The 21,408-nt window shown below is 38.5% G+C and overlaps 1 protein-coding gene across 2 annotated transcripts in view; it reads left to right on the forward strand.

Annotated features, from left to right (window-relative positions):
• Nucleotides 1-4,574: 4,574 nt before the first annotated feature.
• The window catches only part of LOC110446051 (serum paraoxonase/lactonase 3-like), a 38,421-nt gene continuing 21,587 nt past the window's right edge, over nucleotides 4,575-21,408 (forward strand). The window contains exons 1-7 of one of the 2 annotated variants that reach the window (XM_021491018.1): nucleotides 4,575-4,669; nucleotides 5,202-5,292; nucleotides 5,534-5,604; nucleotides 13,125-13,180; nucleotides 13,802-13,991; nucleotides 15,245-15,368; nucleotides 16,284-16,484. In XM_021491018.1, coding sequence (XP_021346693.1) covers nucleotides 5,285-5,292; nucleotides 5,534-5,604; nucleotides 13,125-13,180; nucleotides 13,802-13,991; nucleotides 15,245-15,368; nucleotides 16,284-16,484 — 650 coding nt within the window. In that variant the 5' untranslated portion in view covers nucleotides 4,575-4,669; nucleotides 5,202-5,284. The remainder of the gene's footprint in view (nucleotides 4,670-5,201; nucleotides 5,293-5,533; nucleotides 5,605-13,124; nucleotides 13,181-13,801; nucleotides 13,992-15,244; nucleotides 15,369-16,283; nucleotides 16,485-21,408) is intronic. The other variant, XM_021491010.1, reaches the window with a different exon arrangement.

Here is a 21,408-nt window from a genome sequence, read left to right on the forward strand (position 1 = left end):
ACGACGGAGTTAAATATATTACTAGCTAACAAAGAAACCTTATATCAAATATATTACTAGTTAACAAAGAAACTTATATCGACCGATAAACGACAGAGTTACAAAGAAACCTTATATCAAATATATTACTAGCTAACAAAAAAACCATATATCGACCGATAAACGACGGAGTTAAATATATTACTAGCTAACAAAGAAACTTATATCGACCGATAAACGACGGAGTTACAAAGAAACCTTATATCAAATATATTACTAGCTAACAAAAAAACCCACTTATATTGACCGATACACGACGGAGTTAAATATATCACTAGCTAACAAAGAAACCTTATATCAAATATATTACTAGCTAACAAAGAAACTTACATCGACCGATTAAACGAAGGAGTTAAATATATTACTAGCTAACAAAGAAACCTTATATAAAATATATCACTAGCTAAAAAAGAAACCTTATATCAAATATATTACTAGCTAACAAAAAAACCCACTTATATCGACCGATACACGACGGAGTTAAATATATTACTAGCTAACAAAGAAACCTTATATCAAATATATTACTAGCTAACAAAGAAAAACTTATATCAAATATATTACTAGCTAACAAAGTAACCTTGTATCAAATATATAAATGAGTTAAATATTAATATATATATATACACACACACAAAATGTATAGTTAAGCACTAAAAACGCAGCGACTATTATGATCACATAAAGAATGATATATTTCAATAATCTGTTTACAACGAAGCAACTATTGATAAGAAGTAAATTCTGATTCTTATACTCATACAAGCACTAAAACCCTGAAATACAACAATAGGTTATTTTCTGTACAATCGAAACTGTAATCAAATACTTACCAAGAGCGTAACAAGATTGATAAACTGCCTTATACAATAATTGAAAACTGTAATTTGACTATAATATTTTCAAATACTTATTAAGAGCGTAACACAATTGATAAACTGCCTTATACAATAACTGAAAAACTGTGATTTGACTATACTATTATCAAATACTTACTTAGAGCGTAAAACGATAAACTGCCTTATACAGTAATTGAAAACTGTAATTTGCCTATACTATTATCAAATACTTACTTAGAGCGTAAAACGATAAACTGTCTTATACAGATTGCTCGCGCATATAATGCAGTGCCTCGGAAACAGTCGTAAGTTATGAATATACAAGCTATATCAAAGTCTTGCTATAAGCGTCTTTTTACTGTACAATGAGATTGTGATCTATGTTTTTTATTCAACAAAAGTGTATAATCGCATTTCATTTTCACAAATTTTATTATATATATATTAACATAAAGAAAACATTAAGAAGTCCTTGTGTTGGAATTTAATATAAAAAATAGAACAAAAGACAGAGATAGCGTCTCTAGGCCTTTCTCGGGTTGATTCCCCGTTCATCAGGAGACTCATTAGCATATATATAAATGGATAAGATTACAAATACCTAGGCCTATATCAATCTTCTCCATGATGGTGTTAATATGACATATATGTGTGTAATTATTCAGCTATTTATAGTATTATATTACGAACTCCCGGGCGCGCAAAAACCTCCCAGGACACTCATTCTTCCCAAATAGGCATCTTTATCGACATATTTCGGTACTTTTTACTGTAACGATCGAACTTAAATTTTGCACACCTAGATAAGTGAACAATACTTAAGAACCAGAAGAAAAAAGTGAAAAAAATCTAAAAGCGCAAAAACCTCCGAGGTCACTCATTAGGGTGACCGGTTACAATGTACATTTGAACATAATTTTAACTATATATCTGTTACATCTAGCTCTATTGGGTTATAAAGAATGCTTATTAGGGTCCATTCTCTCGAAATAAGCCAATTAAAGGCCCATTGCCCTCCATTTCAGTAACGAAAATTGTGCCGTCAATTGCGTTATTTTGAAAAATTAATTTAAAATATACTAGCGGAAAAAAGAAACTGCATGCCTAAAATGTGTTATAAAAATAAATGTGTATGACGTAGAACAACAAGGTTTTCAGGGACAATTTATTTGTTATTTATTAACAGTTGCATTCCATTTTCCACGTTATGGAGAATCAATAAGTTCCACTCAGGAGTGACGTAAACACAGCAGGGGTCAATACATGAGTTCACAAAGTTAATACCTCGTATGTCCACCGTTTGCCTGAATGCAAGCCTGGCAACGTCGACGCATGGAGCCTATCAGATGGTTCAAGAATGTTTGTGGGATGGCATTCCAGATCTGTACCAACGCTGCAGCCAAATCAGCCAACGTCACCGGTTGATTAGGTAATTCCCGTAATCTGCGCTTCATTTCATCCCAGAAGTGTTCAATGGGTGACAGATCGGGGTATACAGCAGGCCAGGGCAACACGTCAACGTTCTGCTGGGCCAGAAAGTCCATAGCCACATGAGCTGTGTGTGGCCTGGCGTTGTCCTGCTGTAGCATAATGTGACATTGCTGCCCTTGCACGAATGGAACGACGTGGGTCCGGAGGATCTCATCACGGTAACGTAGCACGTTCAAATTCCTGTTAACAACCACCAGAGGCGTTCTCCCGTTGGCTGTGATACCGCCCCAAATAATAATGTTATCCGCCGAAAGAACGGCGTTGTACCACACACGCGTCACGGAAACGTTCTCCAACGCAACGATACACTCTGGAACGGCCGTCACTACTATCCAGGTGGACTTCCGATTCGTCCGTAAACAAAATACCTGCCCAATCCCGTCGAGTAAATCGCAGATGCCTTCTGCACCTGTCCAGATGTGCTAAACGATGATGTGGCAGAAGAACTGGGCGGATTGAAGGACGTCGCGGACGGATAGCTCGTTCACGCAATCGGTTCCGTACAGTTCTCGGGCTTATTGGTAGAAACGTGACGTCACACGTGGATGTCCCGCACGAGGTTGATCGCCGACGTGGCCAAACTGTTGATTTCGTCTCCACAAATCCCTGATTGTGTTTCGATGGACATGAAAACGTGTAGAGACAATTAACGGCTTGGCCCATACCAGCTTGAAGCATACCAATAATCCGGAGGCGGCCATTTTCATTGAGCCTCGGCATAGCATTAATCACAAATTAAAATGTTATAATGCTGTTTTTACTGTTCACTGGTCTCAACAGAGTGACCCAACAGTTGAAAAATAAACTTTTATTGTCGAATTGGATGGCTGGACGAGAAAAACGTTCAAACTGGTCAACGCCTATTAAGAGAGCAAACTGCACAGGAAAAACGGTCAATGTCACACGGATAGTGTGTATGTGTCATACTCGGTGATGTGTGTGAATTTTCATGTATATACAGTTGGTAATACATGTTCTATAACAATTCTCCGCATGCACAGTTTCTTTTTTCCGCTAGTATAGATGTAAACAAAATAAACGCACAATCTTCTACATATGACTCCAGTTGGTGACGAAGAATGCATATTAGGGTCCATTCTCTTGAAATAATGCCAATTTAAAGCCCATTTCCCTCTGTTTCAGTAATTCAACTCCATTCCGGTCCATTTCGATAAATACCCCAAACCCTTTAGAGGGCTAATTCACATACCCAAATTATCAGTAGAGAAAAAAACACCTGTTTCTCAATATACACGGGCCTGGGAATTTGTTATAGCTATACATTAGCCTGAGTTGTGTCTGGCCTTAACACCAGACTTAGACATTTTGACAGATATCTATATCTCTAGACAGACGCTCTACCAATGGAGCTGCCTGGTTGCCGACGACTAATGTACAAACAATTATTAATACTTCTGGAAAGATGGATAATTTTTTCTTTTAGAAACCTTCTAAATGCATGTAAATTGTATTCTCAGTCTGCGGAAAGGATCTCGGTTTCCATTTTGATCTTTCAAAGTTTTTCGCAGTCATTAAGCCACTTACTGGCATATATTCATGAGGACAACCTCATGTTCTGGCGAACACCCTACAATCCTGTTGGCTCACAGGTGCTTTTGTAAATCTATAGATTCCTGACATACCTTTACAAGCCAGAGGGATGTGATTTAGTGTTTGCTCGAGCATGACCGTTTATTTTATATAGGATCTTACATGTATATGAGTTTCCATTTCATATGGAGATTTATGAAACGAGCCCCAAAGTATTCAATTTAGCGAGCCTCTGGTGAGCTAAAGTGAAAAATTTGCGATGAGTTTCATCTATTTCATATGAAATGATAACGAGTGTAAGATACTTTTTTATCACATAATCAAGATTTGTGGCATTCATTCGTGTAAAACGACAACTTTCATGCAACCTTGAAATGTAAAAAGCCGCCATTTTGACTCCAGTGCGAAAGTCTGTGACTTCATGTACTTGTCCTAGGCGTGATGTCACAATTGAACTAACAACCAATCACAGGGGTGATAGGTCACATTACATGAGTCAATATATATATGCAAAAAACATGGCATGGGTATAATTCACTAGATAACACAGTACATTATGTGATCAATGTTTATTCCTGCATGTATGCTCAGAAATGATAGGGGGGTGCAATAACATAAACCTTGTACGGATGTCTTTTGTATTCAGCTGTCGGAGTGACGAAGAAAGAGAAGAGAGAAATGGGAATTTACTTCAAAATAGTGCTTTCTAGTTTGCTGTTGGTCATAGTACAACATATGGCCAGGTTCATGTAAGTGTTGTATTAATCCCTGCATGCACGCTTGTTAAGTTAAGTTAATTGATTGACACACACAAAGAGGCCTCTATCAATACACCTATAATCTATGGGTGTATAATTGACAGATGAGGGTAGTACCTGTGCTGTATCCATATCTAATATACAACTTGTTAAGTTCATTGATTGACACACACAAAGAGGCCTCTATCAATACACCTATAATCTATGGGTGTATAATTGACAGATGAGGCTAGTACCTGTGCTGTATCCATATCTAATTTACAACTTGTTAAATTAAGTTAATTGATTGACACACACAAAGAGGCCTCTATCAATACACCTATAATCTATGGGTGTATAATTGACAGATGAGGCTAGTACCTGTGCTGTATCCATATCTAATATACAACTTGAAATTGATGTACATCTCTTAAAATCTCAAACCCTTACTTTGATTTCAGTATGTTTACAATAATTGTTAGAAAAAAAAAGATATATTAAAGTCAAATTCTCTTTTCGGGTGTCTTTGCGTTTGGGTCACAAGATATGCCCTGCACAAAGTGACGGACAGACTGATGTACAAACCGATGGTCCCCACCATTTATACCAAGCCACAAATATGATACAATGCGCAGGTACAGAACATAGTGAAAGAAGAGATCAGATCCTTTATCACAAAGTTGACCAAAAATGTAATTTTCTGTTATTCTAATATATTTGTATTTATAATTTTGTATGGAAAACTATTCCCTACATCTGACTCGAGGTCATTCTGAGTTCAAATTACAACTATAATCTCCAAAAAAATATCCCCTTGACAGTTGCATATATATATTATATTTTACATGTTCTGAATGGAATACGTTTGTGCTGCAGATACATCCTCGGATTCCACAAACATATATACAATCATGAACCTGGTCCGTGTAAATACCTGGACGGAGTTGGTAAGTATATGTTGGTTCAAGAACACTGTAATTACAATAATTACAATAAGTTTATATAATAATACTATTTTTTTTGTGAATGACCCTTGCGACTAAACAACGACTGGTCTGAGTACATCTTGACTAAATTAGATGAACAGACCACATGGGCTTTGTGAACAATGTTTACTTGCCGAAATATTCACAATTGAAGTTCCAATTTAATCTGCCTTGCTACTTCCAGTCGCCATTTTGTAAACAGGTCTCGAGCTGATGCGCGTTTGAAAGAGTTGGAAGTATTGCAAAGCTTCTAAACGATCATGCCCAGAACATACTCTCTAAGGATGATGCTTTTGATAAATTTACTATCAATTATTTACTATATTTCTTTTTTTGTATCACTTTCATTAATTCATAAAAGAACAAATTGATTTTTTCCCCTTCAAACTTTTTCTTTCAAATGTTAAAACACATTTTTGTTTTGAAAAAATGTTCTAGTTTCGAGATTATGATCAAACGTCGTCTGCTTCGCAAACATTCAAGAAAATAATATTTACAATGTATTGATATTGTTTTTATTAACTCTTTTAATCTTTAAACTATCTTTAATTAATAAATATCAAAAAGATTTTGCATTTTATGACGTAACGGGAAGCGCACTTGATACGAGAACGTGACCCGGAAATACCTCACATCATAATCAGGACAGAAATAATAAACAGACGTTTATCGAACATTAATAGATTAATACCGTATGTATTGAGACACTGATGTGCTAGAATACAACACAAGGTAACACTCGTTTAATCCATTGCTATCACATCAAGTACTAACATACATTTATACGAAAATATCAGCATTAAATGTTTGCGATCGTGCAGACCTCCTTTCGTTTTACAGTTTACATACATTTGTACATGTCGGCATCAACAATATACCTTAACTTGTGTCCTTCATCTTGCCGAAGATTATACATAGGCGCATTCGAGGAAAAGCTTGTGTGTGTGTGTTTTTTATCTTAAAATTATCGGATAAAAGCATAGTGGCATGTTACTTCAAAATACAAGATACAAGAATCATTATTTTACGTTGAATATATGTCATATATAGTTAACATAAGCTCAGAGGAGCTTGTATTTCGACAAACATATATATATATATATATAAATGGTAAAACATTGTAACAGTGTAAGGCAAACAACAAATTTTATCACAAGATACCTACGTTGGAAGGATTAAGATAAAGAGGCTAAATATTCATGCTGTACAAAATTTGGCACTAAAATAACTTACTTAAAAACCAGTCCAGAGGGCAGGTGATTGGGATATAGCATTTATTTGTAACCAGGAGCACGGGTTTGGTAGCCGTTAATATTAAAAGACGTTTTTAGTAGTGATGCTGCTCGTGACGCCAGTGATGTATTATTCGCTTACATGTTAAAGCGTCATTATCCAAAAAGAAGAATAGTACAAATTGAAAAGTGTGAATTGCCTGCAGCTCCTGTCAAAAGTCAGAAACATTCCTCTCATGTTCTTTCTCGTCACCTGGACGTTTGTAAGTTAGAACAGCTGGTCTCGCAGACGCTTAAGCTATGTACACAAAATATATTCAGTTATACCACAGTATTGTAATTGTCTCGGTTGNCAAAAGTCAGAAACATTCCTCTCATGTTCTTTCTCGTCACCTGGACTTTTGTAAGTTAGAACAACTGGTCTTGCAGATGCTTAAACTATGTACACAATATATAAACAGTTATACCACAGTATTGTAATTGTCTCGGTATGTTTTTTTACATAAATCATGACATAGTCGACAAGGCAACTTAGTACTGGGCGCCGCCATTATTATTTACATGCACAGGAACTTGGTATATTAATTTCTAACCCTCAGTTCACATATGTGTATGATATATTGTATGATATAAAAAAAATATGTGGACCATAGGATGGTAGTTCGGGCCAAATCCCTGTGCCAGGTTCAATAATTTGAAAGCTTAGAGAACAAGGCTAAATCCGCTAAGGTTGAATACATGAATATGTGAATACAAAATGAACGCTTGGCTAGCAAAGATGAGATGTTACAGGCTGGACAGTAATGACAACAAAAACAGGCTGAAAACATGTATGGAATGTGTTTTTCTTAAGGAAGGCTGTATAAACACATTATAAATATGTAAAATCATGATGGAAGTCCATTTTACCCGAATTACCTGACGTTATTTTCAATACCTTCAGTGCATCTATATTTCAACACTGTTCGCTGTATAAGGGATAGGAATCAGTTTGTTTTTTGGGTTTTATAAATCCTTGCAACCACTTTAAAGTCATATGAATAAGAAAGGTCTGCCAAATATCTGATTCTTTGACAGCTTTACTACATATCTATAGCAGGATTTGAACTTTCTATATCAACTGCACTATTCTTCATATTATTTGTTGAAATTTTTCTGCTACAATACATGGAGTTTCCTCACAAAATGCTGATAACTGAATACTGTGTTTAAAAAAAAGGTTATACATGTATCTCTTCGATCCACTAAACATCTATAAACAACATTTAAACCCTTCATTCCCTAAATCTGTAATTAAAAGGATTGTAAAAAAAAATTAAATGTGTCACCCTTAAATGTTAAAATATTTCTGTTCAACATTCATATAAATTTACAATGGTGTCCAAATCCACTAATACATAAGTTGACATAAAATTGTACTGCAGTATTTTTTGGTCTGACTTTTGACAGCTAAATAAGTCTCATCAAGGGTCATTGACCTGTCAGAAGTTGAAGTAGCCAAAGTTATTTGACCTATGTATAAAGTTTGACCAAAATCCGTGAAAGAATGAAGTTGCTAAGTGTTTAAATTGAATCAGTTCATGATTTTCTATATGTAGCAAGTGTGACCTTGACCTTGGATCCCTGAAATACTTAACTTTATGCAAAGGTCAAGTATGAGTATACTTCAGACATTGTTGTGTTTCAGTGTTCCAAGGTCAAGGCCAAGGTCACTGTTGCTATATATAGAAAATCATCAACTGATTCAATTTAAACACTCAGCAACTTCATCCAATATGTTATGGAGATGGTAATAACATACAGAAAAAACATATGAATATTAAAGTCAACTTATCAACTTTAAGTGTAGAACCTTGTGTGTGTGCATACATTGACTTTATCCAGTGTAATAAAATGTTTGTTTAAGCTTTTTGATAGCTTTTCAGCCTTTGATATCAAAGGTCAAGGTCACTTACTATAAATAGAACATCAGTTTGTGCACTGTATTTCAAATTCTGTTGGACTGATTACACTCAGATTTTATTGAGTCCTTTATGGAAGAAAGTGCCTGCTTGGGATAACTTTTCAGGTCCAGTGGTCAAAGGTCAATGGGTCACTATAAATAGAAAATCTGTTTGATGCACTAATGCACAATATCTTGATTTCTCTTGGGCTGATTACACTTTTTTGACTTTATACAGCTAGTGCTTCCTCAAAGAAAGTGCCTGCTTGGGATAACTTTCCAGGCTTCAGGGTTAGGTCTCTATCACTGTTACTACATGAATAGAGAATCAGTTTATAAAATGCACTACTTATATTTTGAGTTCTGTTGGGCTGATTACACTCAAGACTTTATCCAGTGCTTTTATAAAAAAAAAAACACTTGCTTTCACTAGTGTTTGCTACATGTATACCTAACCACAGTTTCTTTTAAATCTTCAATAAGCATAATTATGGAGAATAGTCAGGGCGGCATTGAAAATATATATATAAACTTATTACCGGTTAGCTTGTAATAATAATAATAATAATCTGAGGTTCTTTAATATATAGAGGATATTTAATGGTGTCTTCAGTAATACCAAATATATTTCACGAGTGTGGCTAATATTTTGATATTTTTCATGAGTGCGCAGCACGAGTGAAAAATATCAAAATATTAGCCACACGAGTGCTATTTTCTGGTATGATTGCTTATAAAAATGTTATTAATTGTATATTTATGTAAATACTTAAGTGTGTGCACCAAACATTTACCATGACAACCACTTATTCTACCGTGGCTTCATTTGAATCTGAACAAAAAAGCGTTGCCTTTGAATGCAGCGAATAGAAAATACCGTTATGATTGGTCAATACCAAAAAGTGATATTTTCACACTGTGAAAATATCACTTTTGATATTTGTCAAAGTGTGAAAGATATCAGTTTTATCAAGTTGATAGAATCTGTTATTTCACTGGCAAAAATGTAATAAATACCGCTTCATCACAACCAAGTTCGTAGGTCGTCTCGAAGCAGTTCACAAATTATTATATTTATGGTTATAGGGCCTTCACAACCAGCCAATATCTTTCTCAACTCCCTGGGGAGCATACAGCCGGTGCTGCCATTTTGGCGATCACAGCTAACATTCAACAATTCGAGCACTGCCCAACCACATACTCATTTACAGCTGAGTAGACTGGAACAAGCGGAGTAAAGTATCTTGCTCAAAGATATACAACATAGTGCTGTGACTTGAACCAGTAACCCTTCGGTCGTGAGCCCGGCCTCCTACCACTAGACTACCGTGCTACTTTAATTTTCGCCATTAAAGACATTTTCGCCCTCCGCAACGAGGACAAATTCATCATGACAGTGAACACTAGTACACATCATGCTGTATATATAACTTAATGTGAATGGCTAAATAAACGCTTGGCCAACATGGACGATATGACAGGCGAATACTTGACTGGACGACAGTTTCTCGGTGTATACAATACCACGTGCACTATCACATATACAGTGCCATGCATTACATCAATTTTCAAATTAAACGGAACAAGCTCATGATATAATTGACTTGTTTGGTTTAATTTCTCGAGACTTCTAACATGACTTTGTTCAATGTTCCTTTACTATGAGGTTCTACAGTTTTTGCACTCGATGATACTGCATATATACAGCAGTCAATACTATTAGTTTTAAGCCTTTATCATTTTGATATGGATTATGATGAATTATATTAAGGACAATACGTATGGATGTGGAACCAAAAAGTCATATAGACCCTGGGGATGTACAAAACTTACTGTGTCATTACACTTGACCTGTTGTTTCATAAATGTTCTGTAACTTATGGAATTTCTTTTGTTTTTCACTGGAGTAGCTGTTGCTGTAGTTACCCCCCCTAAAACATCGGTGTGGACAGACATGGCCCAAAGATCATGAAACAATCTTAAAGTCTAAAATTGTCTTTAGTTTTGACTTAACCAATCACAAATAAAGTCATGAAAGTGACATCACACGTGATTTGCTAAGCAAAAACTTAAGTCTAAGATTGTTTCTTGATCCCAGGTCTGGATTGAAACCCCTGGACCTCAGGTTATTGTACTGACACTCTTAACGAACTGAGATACCTCGTCAGTGTAAGAACTGTCCCTAAACTGCGCTACAGTTACTGCATATTCAAAACGAAATATAGAGGAAAGTTACTGTATATGGAATACCACAGTGGAACCTCCAGTGTTTTACTCCAGTGTTTTACTCCGGTGTTTTACTCCGGTGTTTGACTTCATTACTTCAGTGTTTTACTCCAGTGTTTTACTCCAGTGTTTTACTCAGTGTTTTACTCCATTACTCCAGTGTTTTACTCCAGTGTTTTACTCCAGTGTTTTACTCTATTACTCCAGTGTTTTACTCTAGTATTTTACTCCGGTGTTTTACTCCAGTGTTTTACTCCATTACTCAGGTGTTTTACTCCAGTGTTTTACTCCATTACTCAAGTGTTTTACTCCAGTGTTTTACTCCATTATTTTACTCCGTTCCTCCAGTGTTTTTCTCCAGTGTTTTACTCCATTACTCCAGTGTTTTGCTCCATTACTCAAGTGTTTTACTCCCGTGTTTTACTCCAGTGTTTTACTCCAGTGGTTTACTCCATTACTCCAGTGTTTTACTCCAGTGTTTTACTCTGTTACTCCAGTGTTTTACTCAAGTGTTTTACTCCATTACTCCAGTGTTTTGCTCCATTACTCAAGTGTTTTGCTCCAGTGTTTTACTCCATTATTTTACTCCGTTCCTCCAGTGTTTTTCTCCAGTGTTTTACTCCATTACTCCAGTGTTTTGCTCCATTACTCAAGTGTTTTGCTCCAGTGTTTTACTCCATTATTTTACTCCGTTCCTCCAGTGTTTTTCTCCAGTGTTTTACTCCATTACTCCAGTGTCTTACTCCATTACTCAAGTGTTTTACTCCATTACTCAAGTGTTTTCCTCCAGTGTTTTGCTCCAGTGTTTTGCTCCAGTGTTTTACTCCAGTGTTTTACTCCCCTGCTTTACTCCATTACTCAAGTGTTTTGCTCCAGTGTTTTGCTCCAGTGTTTTACTCCATTATTTTACTCCGTTACCCCAGTGTTTTACTCCAGTGTTTTACTCCATTCCCCCAGTGTTTTACTCCATTACTCAAGTGTTTTGCTCCAGTGTTTTTCTCCAGTGTTTTTCTCCATTACTCCAGTGTTTTACTCCATTACCCAAGTGTTTTACTCCAGTGTTTTACTCCAATGTTTTACTCCAGTGTTTTACTCCGTTACTCAAGTGTTTTGCTCCAGTGTTTTGCTCCAGTATTTTACTCCAGTGTTTTACTCCAGTGTTTTACCCCATTACTCCAGTGTTATACTCCATTACTCAAGTGTTTTACTCCAGTTTTTTACTCCAGTGTTTTACTCCATTACTCCAGGGTTTTACTCCATTACTCAAGTGTTTTACTCCATTACTCAAGTGTTTTGATCCAGTGTTTTACTCCATTATTTTACTCCGTTACCCCAGTGTTTTACTCCAGTGTTTTACTCCATTCCTCCAGTGTTTTTCTCCATTACTCAAGTTTTTTACTCCAGTGTTTTACTCCAGTGTTTTACCCCATTACTCCAGTGTTGTACTCCATTACTCAAGTGTTTTACTCCAGTGTTTTACTCCATTCCTCCAGTGTTTTTCTCCATTACTCAAGTTTTTTACTCCAGTGTTTTACTCCAGTGTTTTACCCCATTACTCCAGTGTTGTACTCCATTACTCAAGTGTTTTACTCCAGTTTTTTACTCCAGTGTTTTACTCCATTACTCAAATGTTTTACTCCAGTGTTTTACTCCAGTGTTTTCCTCCATTACTCCAGTGTTTTACTCCATTACCCAAGTGTTTTACTCCAGTGTTTTACTCCAATGTTTTACTCCAGTGTTTTACTCCGTTACTCAAGTGTTTTACTCCAGTGTTTTACTTCAGTGTTTTACTCAAGTGTTTTACTCCAGTGTTTTACTCCAGTGTTTTACTCCGTTACTCCAGTGTTTTACTCCAGTGTTTTGCTCCACTACTCAAGTGTTTTACTCCGGTGTTTTACTCAAGTGTTTTACTGCGGTGTTTTACTCAAGTGTTTTACTCCAGTGTTTTACTCCATTACTCCAGTGTTTTACTCCAGTGGGACAGGCATCCTTATGGTCAGGTGCTGATATTAATAAATTACATTTTATACAATTTTTTATTATGAGTGTTTTCTCAATTTTGTTATATTTATACGTTTCAGATTTTGGATCTGAAGACATCGCCACACTATCAGACGGAAAGGCCTTTATCACTTCTGTAAGATAGCATTCGGAAAGATGTAGATATTTGTTAAAATGCCTTTGTGAAAAGTAAAGTAATCTGGAATTAAAAGTGTTTTAAAGACATACATGTAATGAGATCAGTTACGTTTGTCAAAAGCTATTAAACAGTTTAACTTTGTCTATTTTCAACATTGACATCAATCATTTAATGAAAATCAACAAAATAGATGACTTTCAATGTATCAAACATTCAATGTACTGCATGCATACCTTCGACAACAGAGCTAAGAAAGGAGCTGTTTCTATATCTAATATGGAATTGGTAAATTATAATTGGAATCAGAAAATGCAAACTAATTAAATTTCATTGTAACTATAAAACATCAGTCCATTGCTAAATAAAAGTAGATTACATTTCAAAATACAGTTTTGATTGATTCTGCAGTCATGTCATGGAAATTGATGAAAAAAATCATCTGAAAAAAATAAATACAGATAAGCCTAGATGATATTGGTATATACAGATAAGCCTATATGATATTGGTATATACAGATAAGCCTATATGATATTGGTATATACAGATAAGCCTATATGATATTGGTTTATTGCATTGTTAGAAGCATGTTATAGTCTTTTGTGAAACCTTCTTTTCAGGGCCTTATGATACCAGCTGCTACAGCAACCTATCGACAAATGTATGCTGACAAAGGGGTCAAAGGTCAGATTTTTCTCTTTGACTTCAAGGCCCCCGGTTCAGGACTCACTCCATTAACCATACAAGGGGACTTCAACGCTTCAGATTTCTTCCCCCATGGCATTGACTACTGGCAAGACAAGGCATCAGGTTTGTTTGAGATCAATTTTCTTTTCTTAATGTCTTGATTTTGAAAAATATTCATATGGTTTACGAAATCCTATAAAAAAATAAAGAATAGACTTTGAAAAGATCACAGGGTTCAAATGTGTTACAACATCCTAAATGTATGTTCTGAAACATAAAGAGACTGAAGTTATGATATAAAGCCAGTGGCTTGCTGGCAAGGAATCGGAAGTGTTACAAAATTTGGGAAAAGACGAACTCGACTGATCAATTCAAATTCACAGGGAGTCATATCTGTTATTAAACACTCAAATGGCTTCTTCTGAAGAGCACAAACTCTTTGAGTAATAATGTATGACCAGCAACTTGCTGAAATGTGGTTCTAAACAAAATTTAAAAAAAAATGTATCTAGACCTTCAAATGTATATTCAAGGCTACAGGCTTTAAGGGGCCATTTGTTAAAATACTCAATCAACTTTTGAAAACAAAATATATCACACTTGACATAGCAACGATGTTCATTGTTTTATTGCCATTAACTTAAATACACGATAACTCAAACAATTGTTCTTCAATTTTTTGTCAAACTTGGTGGGATGTCTCATTACCTGACTACATTGGAGAATGAGTTCTTAAATCGTGATATTTAAATGCTATTCGGTAGAGTTATGCCCCTTTGTCATTGCCAAATAAGGGCATTACGTTGAAAATGCAAGAACTTTTTAATTATTTGTTCAAAACCCCGACCTCTAAGCCAAGGTTCTAGTTTTAGTAATAGCTACATTGACCACGAAAGTGTAATTATGAAACACAAAATAGCTTGTGCCATACACACAGTAAGTGATTGGTAAGGTCACAGTCACCAACAAAACGGTGTCGGTAAACATATTTTATATCGTATGTCACTACCTGCTTCCAATATATCAATACCCTTCCGAGGGTCTGGCGGGCATACACTGTGTCATGCTTCCGCTCGCGGTGCCCTTGTTTGCCTTGTAATAATAATAATAATAATAATAGACTTTATTTATACTCGATAATAACATGTTGAGTCACAGACTCTTCTCACAAATGGCCGAGAACATATATACAAGTATGTACAACATGGATAATACGTTACAAATATAAGAGATAATGCAAAACACATACATTATAAAGAGAACTTTGTAAGATAATGTTGTTTGAACTTATAGTATTATTTAATAATTTGGGAATGAGGATACTTAGATATATTCTTACAGCCAAAGCCATTATCATATTTCGATCATTTCTCCAGGAAAAGTGTATATCTTTGTGGTGAATCATCGAAAAAAGCTGGATGCTGTGGAAAAATTTGAATTCATTCCTTCAGCCAAATCTCTGAAACATGTCCATTCCTACGTAGACCAGGCCATGCACTTGTGAGTATACCATATCTACAGTAATAATTGATTTCAACACACACAAAATTACACAAATTGATTTCAACCAGTTTTTGTGGTATTATATAGGATCAGACATTGCCATTTTGTATGAGAAAAATTGAGCAAATGTGGACATTTTCAATTTTGCGAAGAGAAAACTTTGCATCAAGGTTAGTTAATAAGTCGTAGTGTATTGGTAACTGATTCTAGTTCCTTTTTATCACTTGACCGAGTTCACTCAATCAACAGTTTACCTTCTAACTAACTGCTACAAAACATTTGATTTTCACAATGATGTTCATCAGTATTTTAATAGTAAAGAATACAAAATAAGCCTTGGGGAATATATTCTCTCTTTAAGCCAAAAACGAATCGGACTCAATAATACTGAGTTATAAAATGCCTTCTCCAGCCCATTTCTGATCCAGATTTATGATAACACTGACTTGATAGTCGAGCCTATCGCCTAGAGTGTGATGCATATGCTGTATTTGTGGAGAAAGTGTCTTTAATCTTAGCTCTAAATACAAAATGTCATGAATTTTAATGCAATTGTGAAATTAGTGAAATTAAAACCCTCGTGAACAATCAATATTAACCCTTCCACCCCTATGTAACTTTAGTAGACTCTACCATGCATTGAAATGGATGAGTCCATTATGGTCTACAGTAGTGAAAGGGTTAATAATTATACAGTATTAAAACGATATCTCTGTGAACTTGGCGACACATTGTCGACAGGAACTATCACTCTTTTGGCCTTAGCTTGACAAAGGAACTAGCTAGATATAGGTAGCAAATTGTAAGGCAGGACGTTTGTGTTAAAAAATAAATGTTCCTATAATTATCATAACACTGTAGTGTTTTAAGAAGGGAAGATAATGTTTTTAATTTCTTGTTTTCTTGTTTCAGTATTAATGATGTTGCTGTGACTGGCGAAAACTCATTCTATTTCACCAATTTTTTAAATTCTCGAAGTCATTTTTGGGGATCATTAGAAATGTATATGATGTTACCTCTTGGAAGTATATCCTACTTCGATGGGAACTATTACGAAACTGTCGAGGAAGGCTGCTTCGTGCCCAATGGTCTGGCACTCACACTAGATAAAAAGTAAGTCACAACAATCGGCAAACATCCTTCAAACTTTACTTGATGCTGGCTTTTAAAGACGTCATTTATGTTTGTTTGTGTTTTACGTCCTATTAACATCTTTCTTCATTAAGGACGTGCCAGGTTTTGGTGGTGGTTTGGTTTGTTTGTGTTTTACGTCCTATTAACATCTTTCTTCATCAAGGACATGCCAGGTTTTGGTGGTGGTTTGATTTGGTTTGGTTTGTGTTTTACATCCTATTAACATTTATCTTCATTAAGGACGTGCCAGTTTTTGGTGGTGGTTTGATTTGGTTTGGTTTGTGTTTTACATCCTATTAACATCTATCTTCATTAAGGACGTAGTGAAGGTCCCTGTATCTCGGCCTTGTAGTGAAGGGTCCCTGTATCTCGGCCTTGTAGTGGAGGGTCCCTGTATCTCACTCGGCTTTGTAGTGGAGGGGCCCTGTATCTCTGCCTTGTAGTGAAGGGGCCCTGTATCTCGGCCTTGTAGTGGAGGGCCCCTGTATCTCGCCCTTGTAGTGGAGGGTCCCTGTATCTCACTCGGCTTTGTAGTGGAGGGTCCCTGTATCTCTGCCTTGTAGTGGAGGGTCTCTGTATCTCGGCCTTGTAGTGGAGGATCCCTGTATCTTGGTTTGTTTGTGTTTTACGTCCTATTAACATCTTTCTTCATCAAGGACATGCCAGGTTTTGGTGGTGGTTTGATTTGGTTTGGTTTGTGTTTTACATCCTATTAACAGTTATCTTCATTAAGGACGTGCCAGTTTTTGGTGGTGGTTTGATTTGGTTGGGTTTGTGTTTTACATCCTATTAACATTTATCTTCATTAAGGACGTGCCAGTTTTTGGTGGCGGTTTGATTTGGTTTGGTTTGTGTTTTACATCCTATTAACAGTTATCTTCATTAAGGACGTGCCAGTTTTTGGTGGGGGTTTGATTTGGTTTGGTTTGTGTTTTACATCCTATTAACAGTTATCTTCATTAAGGACGTGCCAGTTTTTGGTGGTGGTTTGATTTGATTTGGTTTGTGTTTTACATCCTATTAACATCTATCTTCATTAAGGACGTAGTGAAGGTCCCTGTATCTCGGCCTTGTAGTGAAGGGTCCCTATATCTCGGCCTTGTAGTGGAGGGTCCCTGTGTCACGGCCTTGTAGTGGAGGGTCCCTGTATCGCGGCCTTGTAGTGGAGGGGACCTGTATCTCGCCCTTGTAGTGGAGGGTCCCTGTATCTCGCCCTTGTAGCGTGCCAGTTTTTGGTGGTGGTTTGATTTGATTTGGTTTGTGTTTTACATCCTATTAACATTTATCTTCCTTAAGGACGTGCCAGTTTTTGGTGGTGGTTTGATTTGGTTGGGTTTGTGTTTTACATCCTATTAACATTTATCTTCCTTAAGGACGTGCCAGTTTTTGGTGGTGGTTTGATTTGGTTGGGTTTGTGTTTTACATCCTATTAACATTTATCTTCATTAAGGACGTGCCAGTTTTTGGTGGCGGTTTGATTTGGTTTGGTTTGTGTTTTACATCCTATTCACATCTATCTTCATTAAGGACGTAGTGAAGGTCCCTGTATCTCGGCCTTGTAGCGAAGGGTCCCTGTATCTCGGCCTTGTAGTGAAGGGTCCCTATATCTCGGCCTTGTAGTGGAGGGTCCCTTTATCTCGGCCTTGTAGTGGAGGGTCTCTTTATCTCGGCCTTGTAGTGGAGGGTCTCTGTATCTCGGCCTTGTAGTGGAGGATCCTTGTATCTTGGCCTTGTAGTGGACGTTACCTGTATCGCGGCCTTGAGTGGAGGGCCCCTGTATCTCGGCCTTGTAGTGGAGGGTCTCTGTATCTCGGCCTTGTAGTGGCGGGTCCCTGTATCTCGGCCTTGGAGTGGAGGGTCCCTGTATCTCCGCCTTGTAGTGGAGGGTCCCTGTATCTCACTCGGCTTTGTAGTGGAGGGTCCCTGTATCTCTGCCTGGTAGTGGAGGGTCCCTGTATCTCGGTCTTGTAGTGGAGTATCCCTGTATCTTGGCCTTGTAGTGGACGTTACCTGTATCGCCGCCTTGAGTGGAGGGGGCCTGTATCTCGGCCTTGGAGTGGAGGGTCCCTGTATCTCCGCCTTGTAGTGGAGGGTCCCTGTATCTCTGCCTTGTAGTGGAGGGTCCCTGTATCTCCGCCTTGTAGTGGAGGGTCCCTGTATCTCACTCGGCTTTGTAGTGGAGGGTCCCTGTATCTCTGCCTGGTAGTGGAGGGTCCCAGTATCTCGGCCTTGTAGTGGAGGGTCCCTATATCTTGGCCTTGTAGTGGAGGGTCCCTATATCTTGGCCTTGTAGTGGAGGGTCCCTGTATCTCGTCCTTGTAGTGAAGGGGCCCTGTATCTCGGCCTTGTAGTGGAGGGGACCTGTATCTCGCCCTTGTAGTGGAGGGTCCCTGTATCTCACTCGGCTTTGTAGTGGAGGGTCCCTGTATCTCTGCCTTGTAGTGGAGGGGCCCTGTATCTCGCCCTTGTAGTGGAGGGTCCCTGTATCTCACTCGGCTTTGTAGTGGAGGGTCCCTGTATCTCTGCCTGGGAGTGGAGGGGCCCTGTATCTCGGCCTTGTAGTGGAGGGTTCCTGGATCTTGGCCTTGTAGTGGAGGGGCCCTGTATCTCGCCCTTGTAGTGGAGGGTCCCTGTATCTCACTCGGCTTTGTAGTGGAGGGTCCCTGTATCTCTGCCTTGTAGTGGAGGGTCTCTGTATCTCGGCCTTGTAGTGGAGGATCCCTGTATCTCGGTCTTGTAGTGGAGTATCCCTGTATCTTGGCCTTGTAGTGGACGTTACCTGTATCGCGGCCTTGAGTGGAGGGTCCCTGTATCACGGCCTTGTAGTGGAGGGTCCCTGTATCTCGCCCTTGAAGTGGAGGGTCCCTGTATCTCGGCCTTGTAGTGGAGGGTCCCTGTATCTCGCCCTTGTAGTGGATGGGCCCTGTTTCTTGGCCTTGTAGTGAAAGGGCCCTGTATCTCGGCCATGTAGTGGAGGGGCCCTGTATCTCGGCCTTGTAGTGAAGGTCCCTGTATCTCGGCCTTGTAGTGAAGGTGCCTGTATCTCGCCCTTGTAGTGGAGGGGCCCTGTATCTCGCCCTTGAAGTGGAGGGTCCCTATATCTCGGCCTTGTAGTGGAGGATTCCTGTATCTCGGCCTTGTAGTGGAGGGTTCCTGTATCTCGGCCATGTAGTGGAGGGTCCCTGTATCTCGCCCTTGTAGTGGATGGTCCCCGTTTCTTGGCCTTGTAGTGAAAGGCCCCTGTATCTCGGCCATGTAGTGGAGGGGCCCTGTATCTCGGTCTTGTAGTGGAGGATCCCTGTATCTTGGCCTTGTAGTGGACGTTACCTGTATCGCGGCCTTGAGTGGAGGGTCCCTGTATCACGGCCTTGTAGTGGAGGGGCCCTGTATCTCGCCCTTGAAGTGGAGGGGCCCTGTATCTCGGCCTTGTAGTGAAGGGCCCTGTATCTCGCCCTTGTAGTGGATGGTCCCTGTTTCTTGGCCTTGTAGTGAAAGGTCCCTGTATCTCGGCCCTGTAGTGGAGGGTCCCTGTATCTCTGCCTGGTAGTGGAGGGGCCCTGTATCTCGGCCTTGTAGTGAAGGGTCCCTGTATCTCGGCCTTGTAGTGAAGCTCCCTGTATCTCGCCCTTTTAGTTGAGGGTCCCTGTATCTCGGCCTTGTAGTGAAGGTCCCTGTATCTCGCCCTTGTAGTGGAGAGTCCCTGTATATTGGCCTTGTAGTGGAGGGTCCCTGTATCTCTGCCTGGTAGTTGAGGGTCCCTGTATCTCGGCCTTGTAGTGAAGGGTCCCTGTATTGCTGCCTTGTAGTGGAGGGTCCCTGTATCTCGGCCTTTAGTTGAGGGTCCCTGTTTCTCGGCCTTGTAGTGGAGGGTCCCTGTATCTCGGCCTTGTAGTGGAGGGTCTCTGTATCTTGGCCAAAAACTGTAACTAAGTGTTTTTTCTGACATGACTATAGCTTTGATAAATCATTTCTGAATAGAAAACCAGGTCTGTTTTCGTTTAAATGATCAAACCGGTCGTACTACAGTTGTTTGTTTATTAAATAAGGTCGGACCTAGTAATCTGATGCTGCTTTCAGACGAGCCTTGACAAAGCCTTGCAAGGCCTGCATAAACATTTGAAGGTACCCAGGATTTATACCAGAAATTGTTACATTTATAAACGGTCAAACTGGTTGTTCCGCATAAACGAACAGGCCCCATATCTTGCAGGACTTAAATGAGAAACAATGAAGATGAAATCAAGAAATGTAATCAATAAAAGTGTTTTGAGTTAGGTTCAGCAGGGCCAGACTGGGATTCGGACCCTGGACCTCAGATTGTATATCACTGTAGCCAATTGTGCTATCTGGTTAATGTTAGTGTTCCTGCCCAACTTTTTCTACAGTCATATCCAAACCGAAGTTAAGGGGAGGTAACTGTATATAGGAAAAACGACAGTGCAGGGGGCCTTAACAGGTCAAATGGTATGGAATTTTAATCATAAGCTTCCACAAGATACATTTACAGCTGACAAGCCTATCAATCCTTTCGATAAAAGAAGAGAAAAGATTAAAACATATTTTATTGACACTGAATAATAGTCAAAGGGATTGGGCACAAGTTATTACAACTTACTAGGCCCTCTCCCAAAGAGAGAAAAGATCAAATGTACAATGAAGATTTTTAGCCCACGATCAGATGGTGGGCTATTCAAATCACCATGCGTCCGTGGTCCGTCGTCCTTCCATCGTCCTTCGTCCGTCCTTAAACAGTTCTTGTTATCGGTATTTCTCATGAAGTACCAGAGGGATCTTTCTTAAATTTCATATGTAGGTTCCCCTTGGTCCTTAGCTGTGCAGGGCAACTTTTGAGACTGATCGGATAAACAACATGGCCGACAGGCAGCCATCTTGGATTTTGATA

The sequence above is a fragment of the Mizuhopecten yessoensis genome, unplaced genomic scaffold (assembly GCF_002113885.1).
Source record: "Mizuhopecten yessoensis strain PY_sf001 unplaced genomic scaffold, ASM211388v2 scaffold285, whole genome shotgun sequence".
Classification (NCBI taxonomy): Eukaryota; Metazoa; Mollusca; class Bivalvia; order Pectinida; family Pectinidae; genus Mizuhopecten; species Mizuhopecten yessoensis.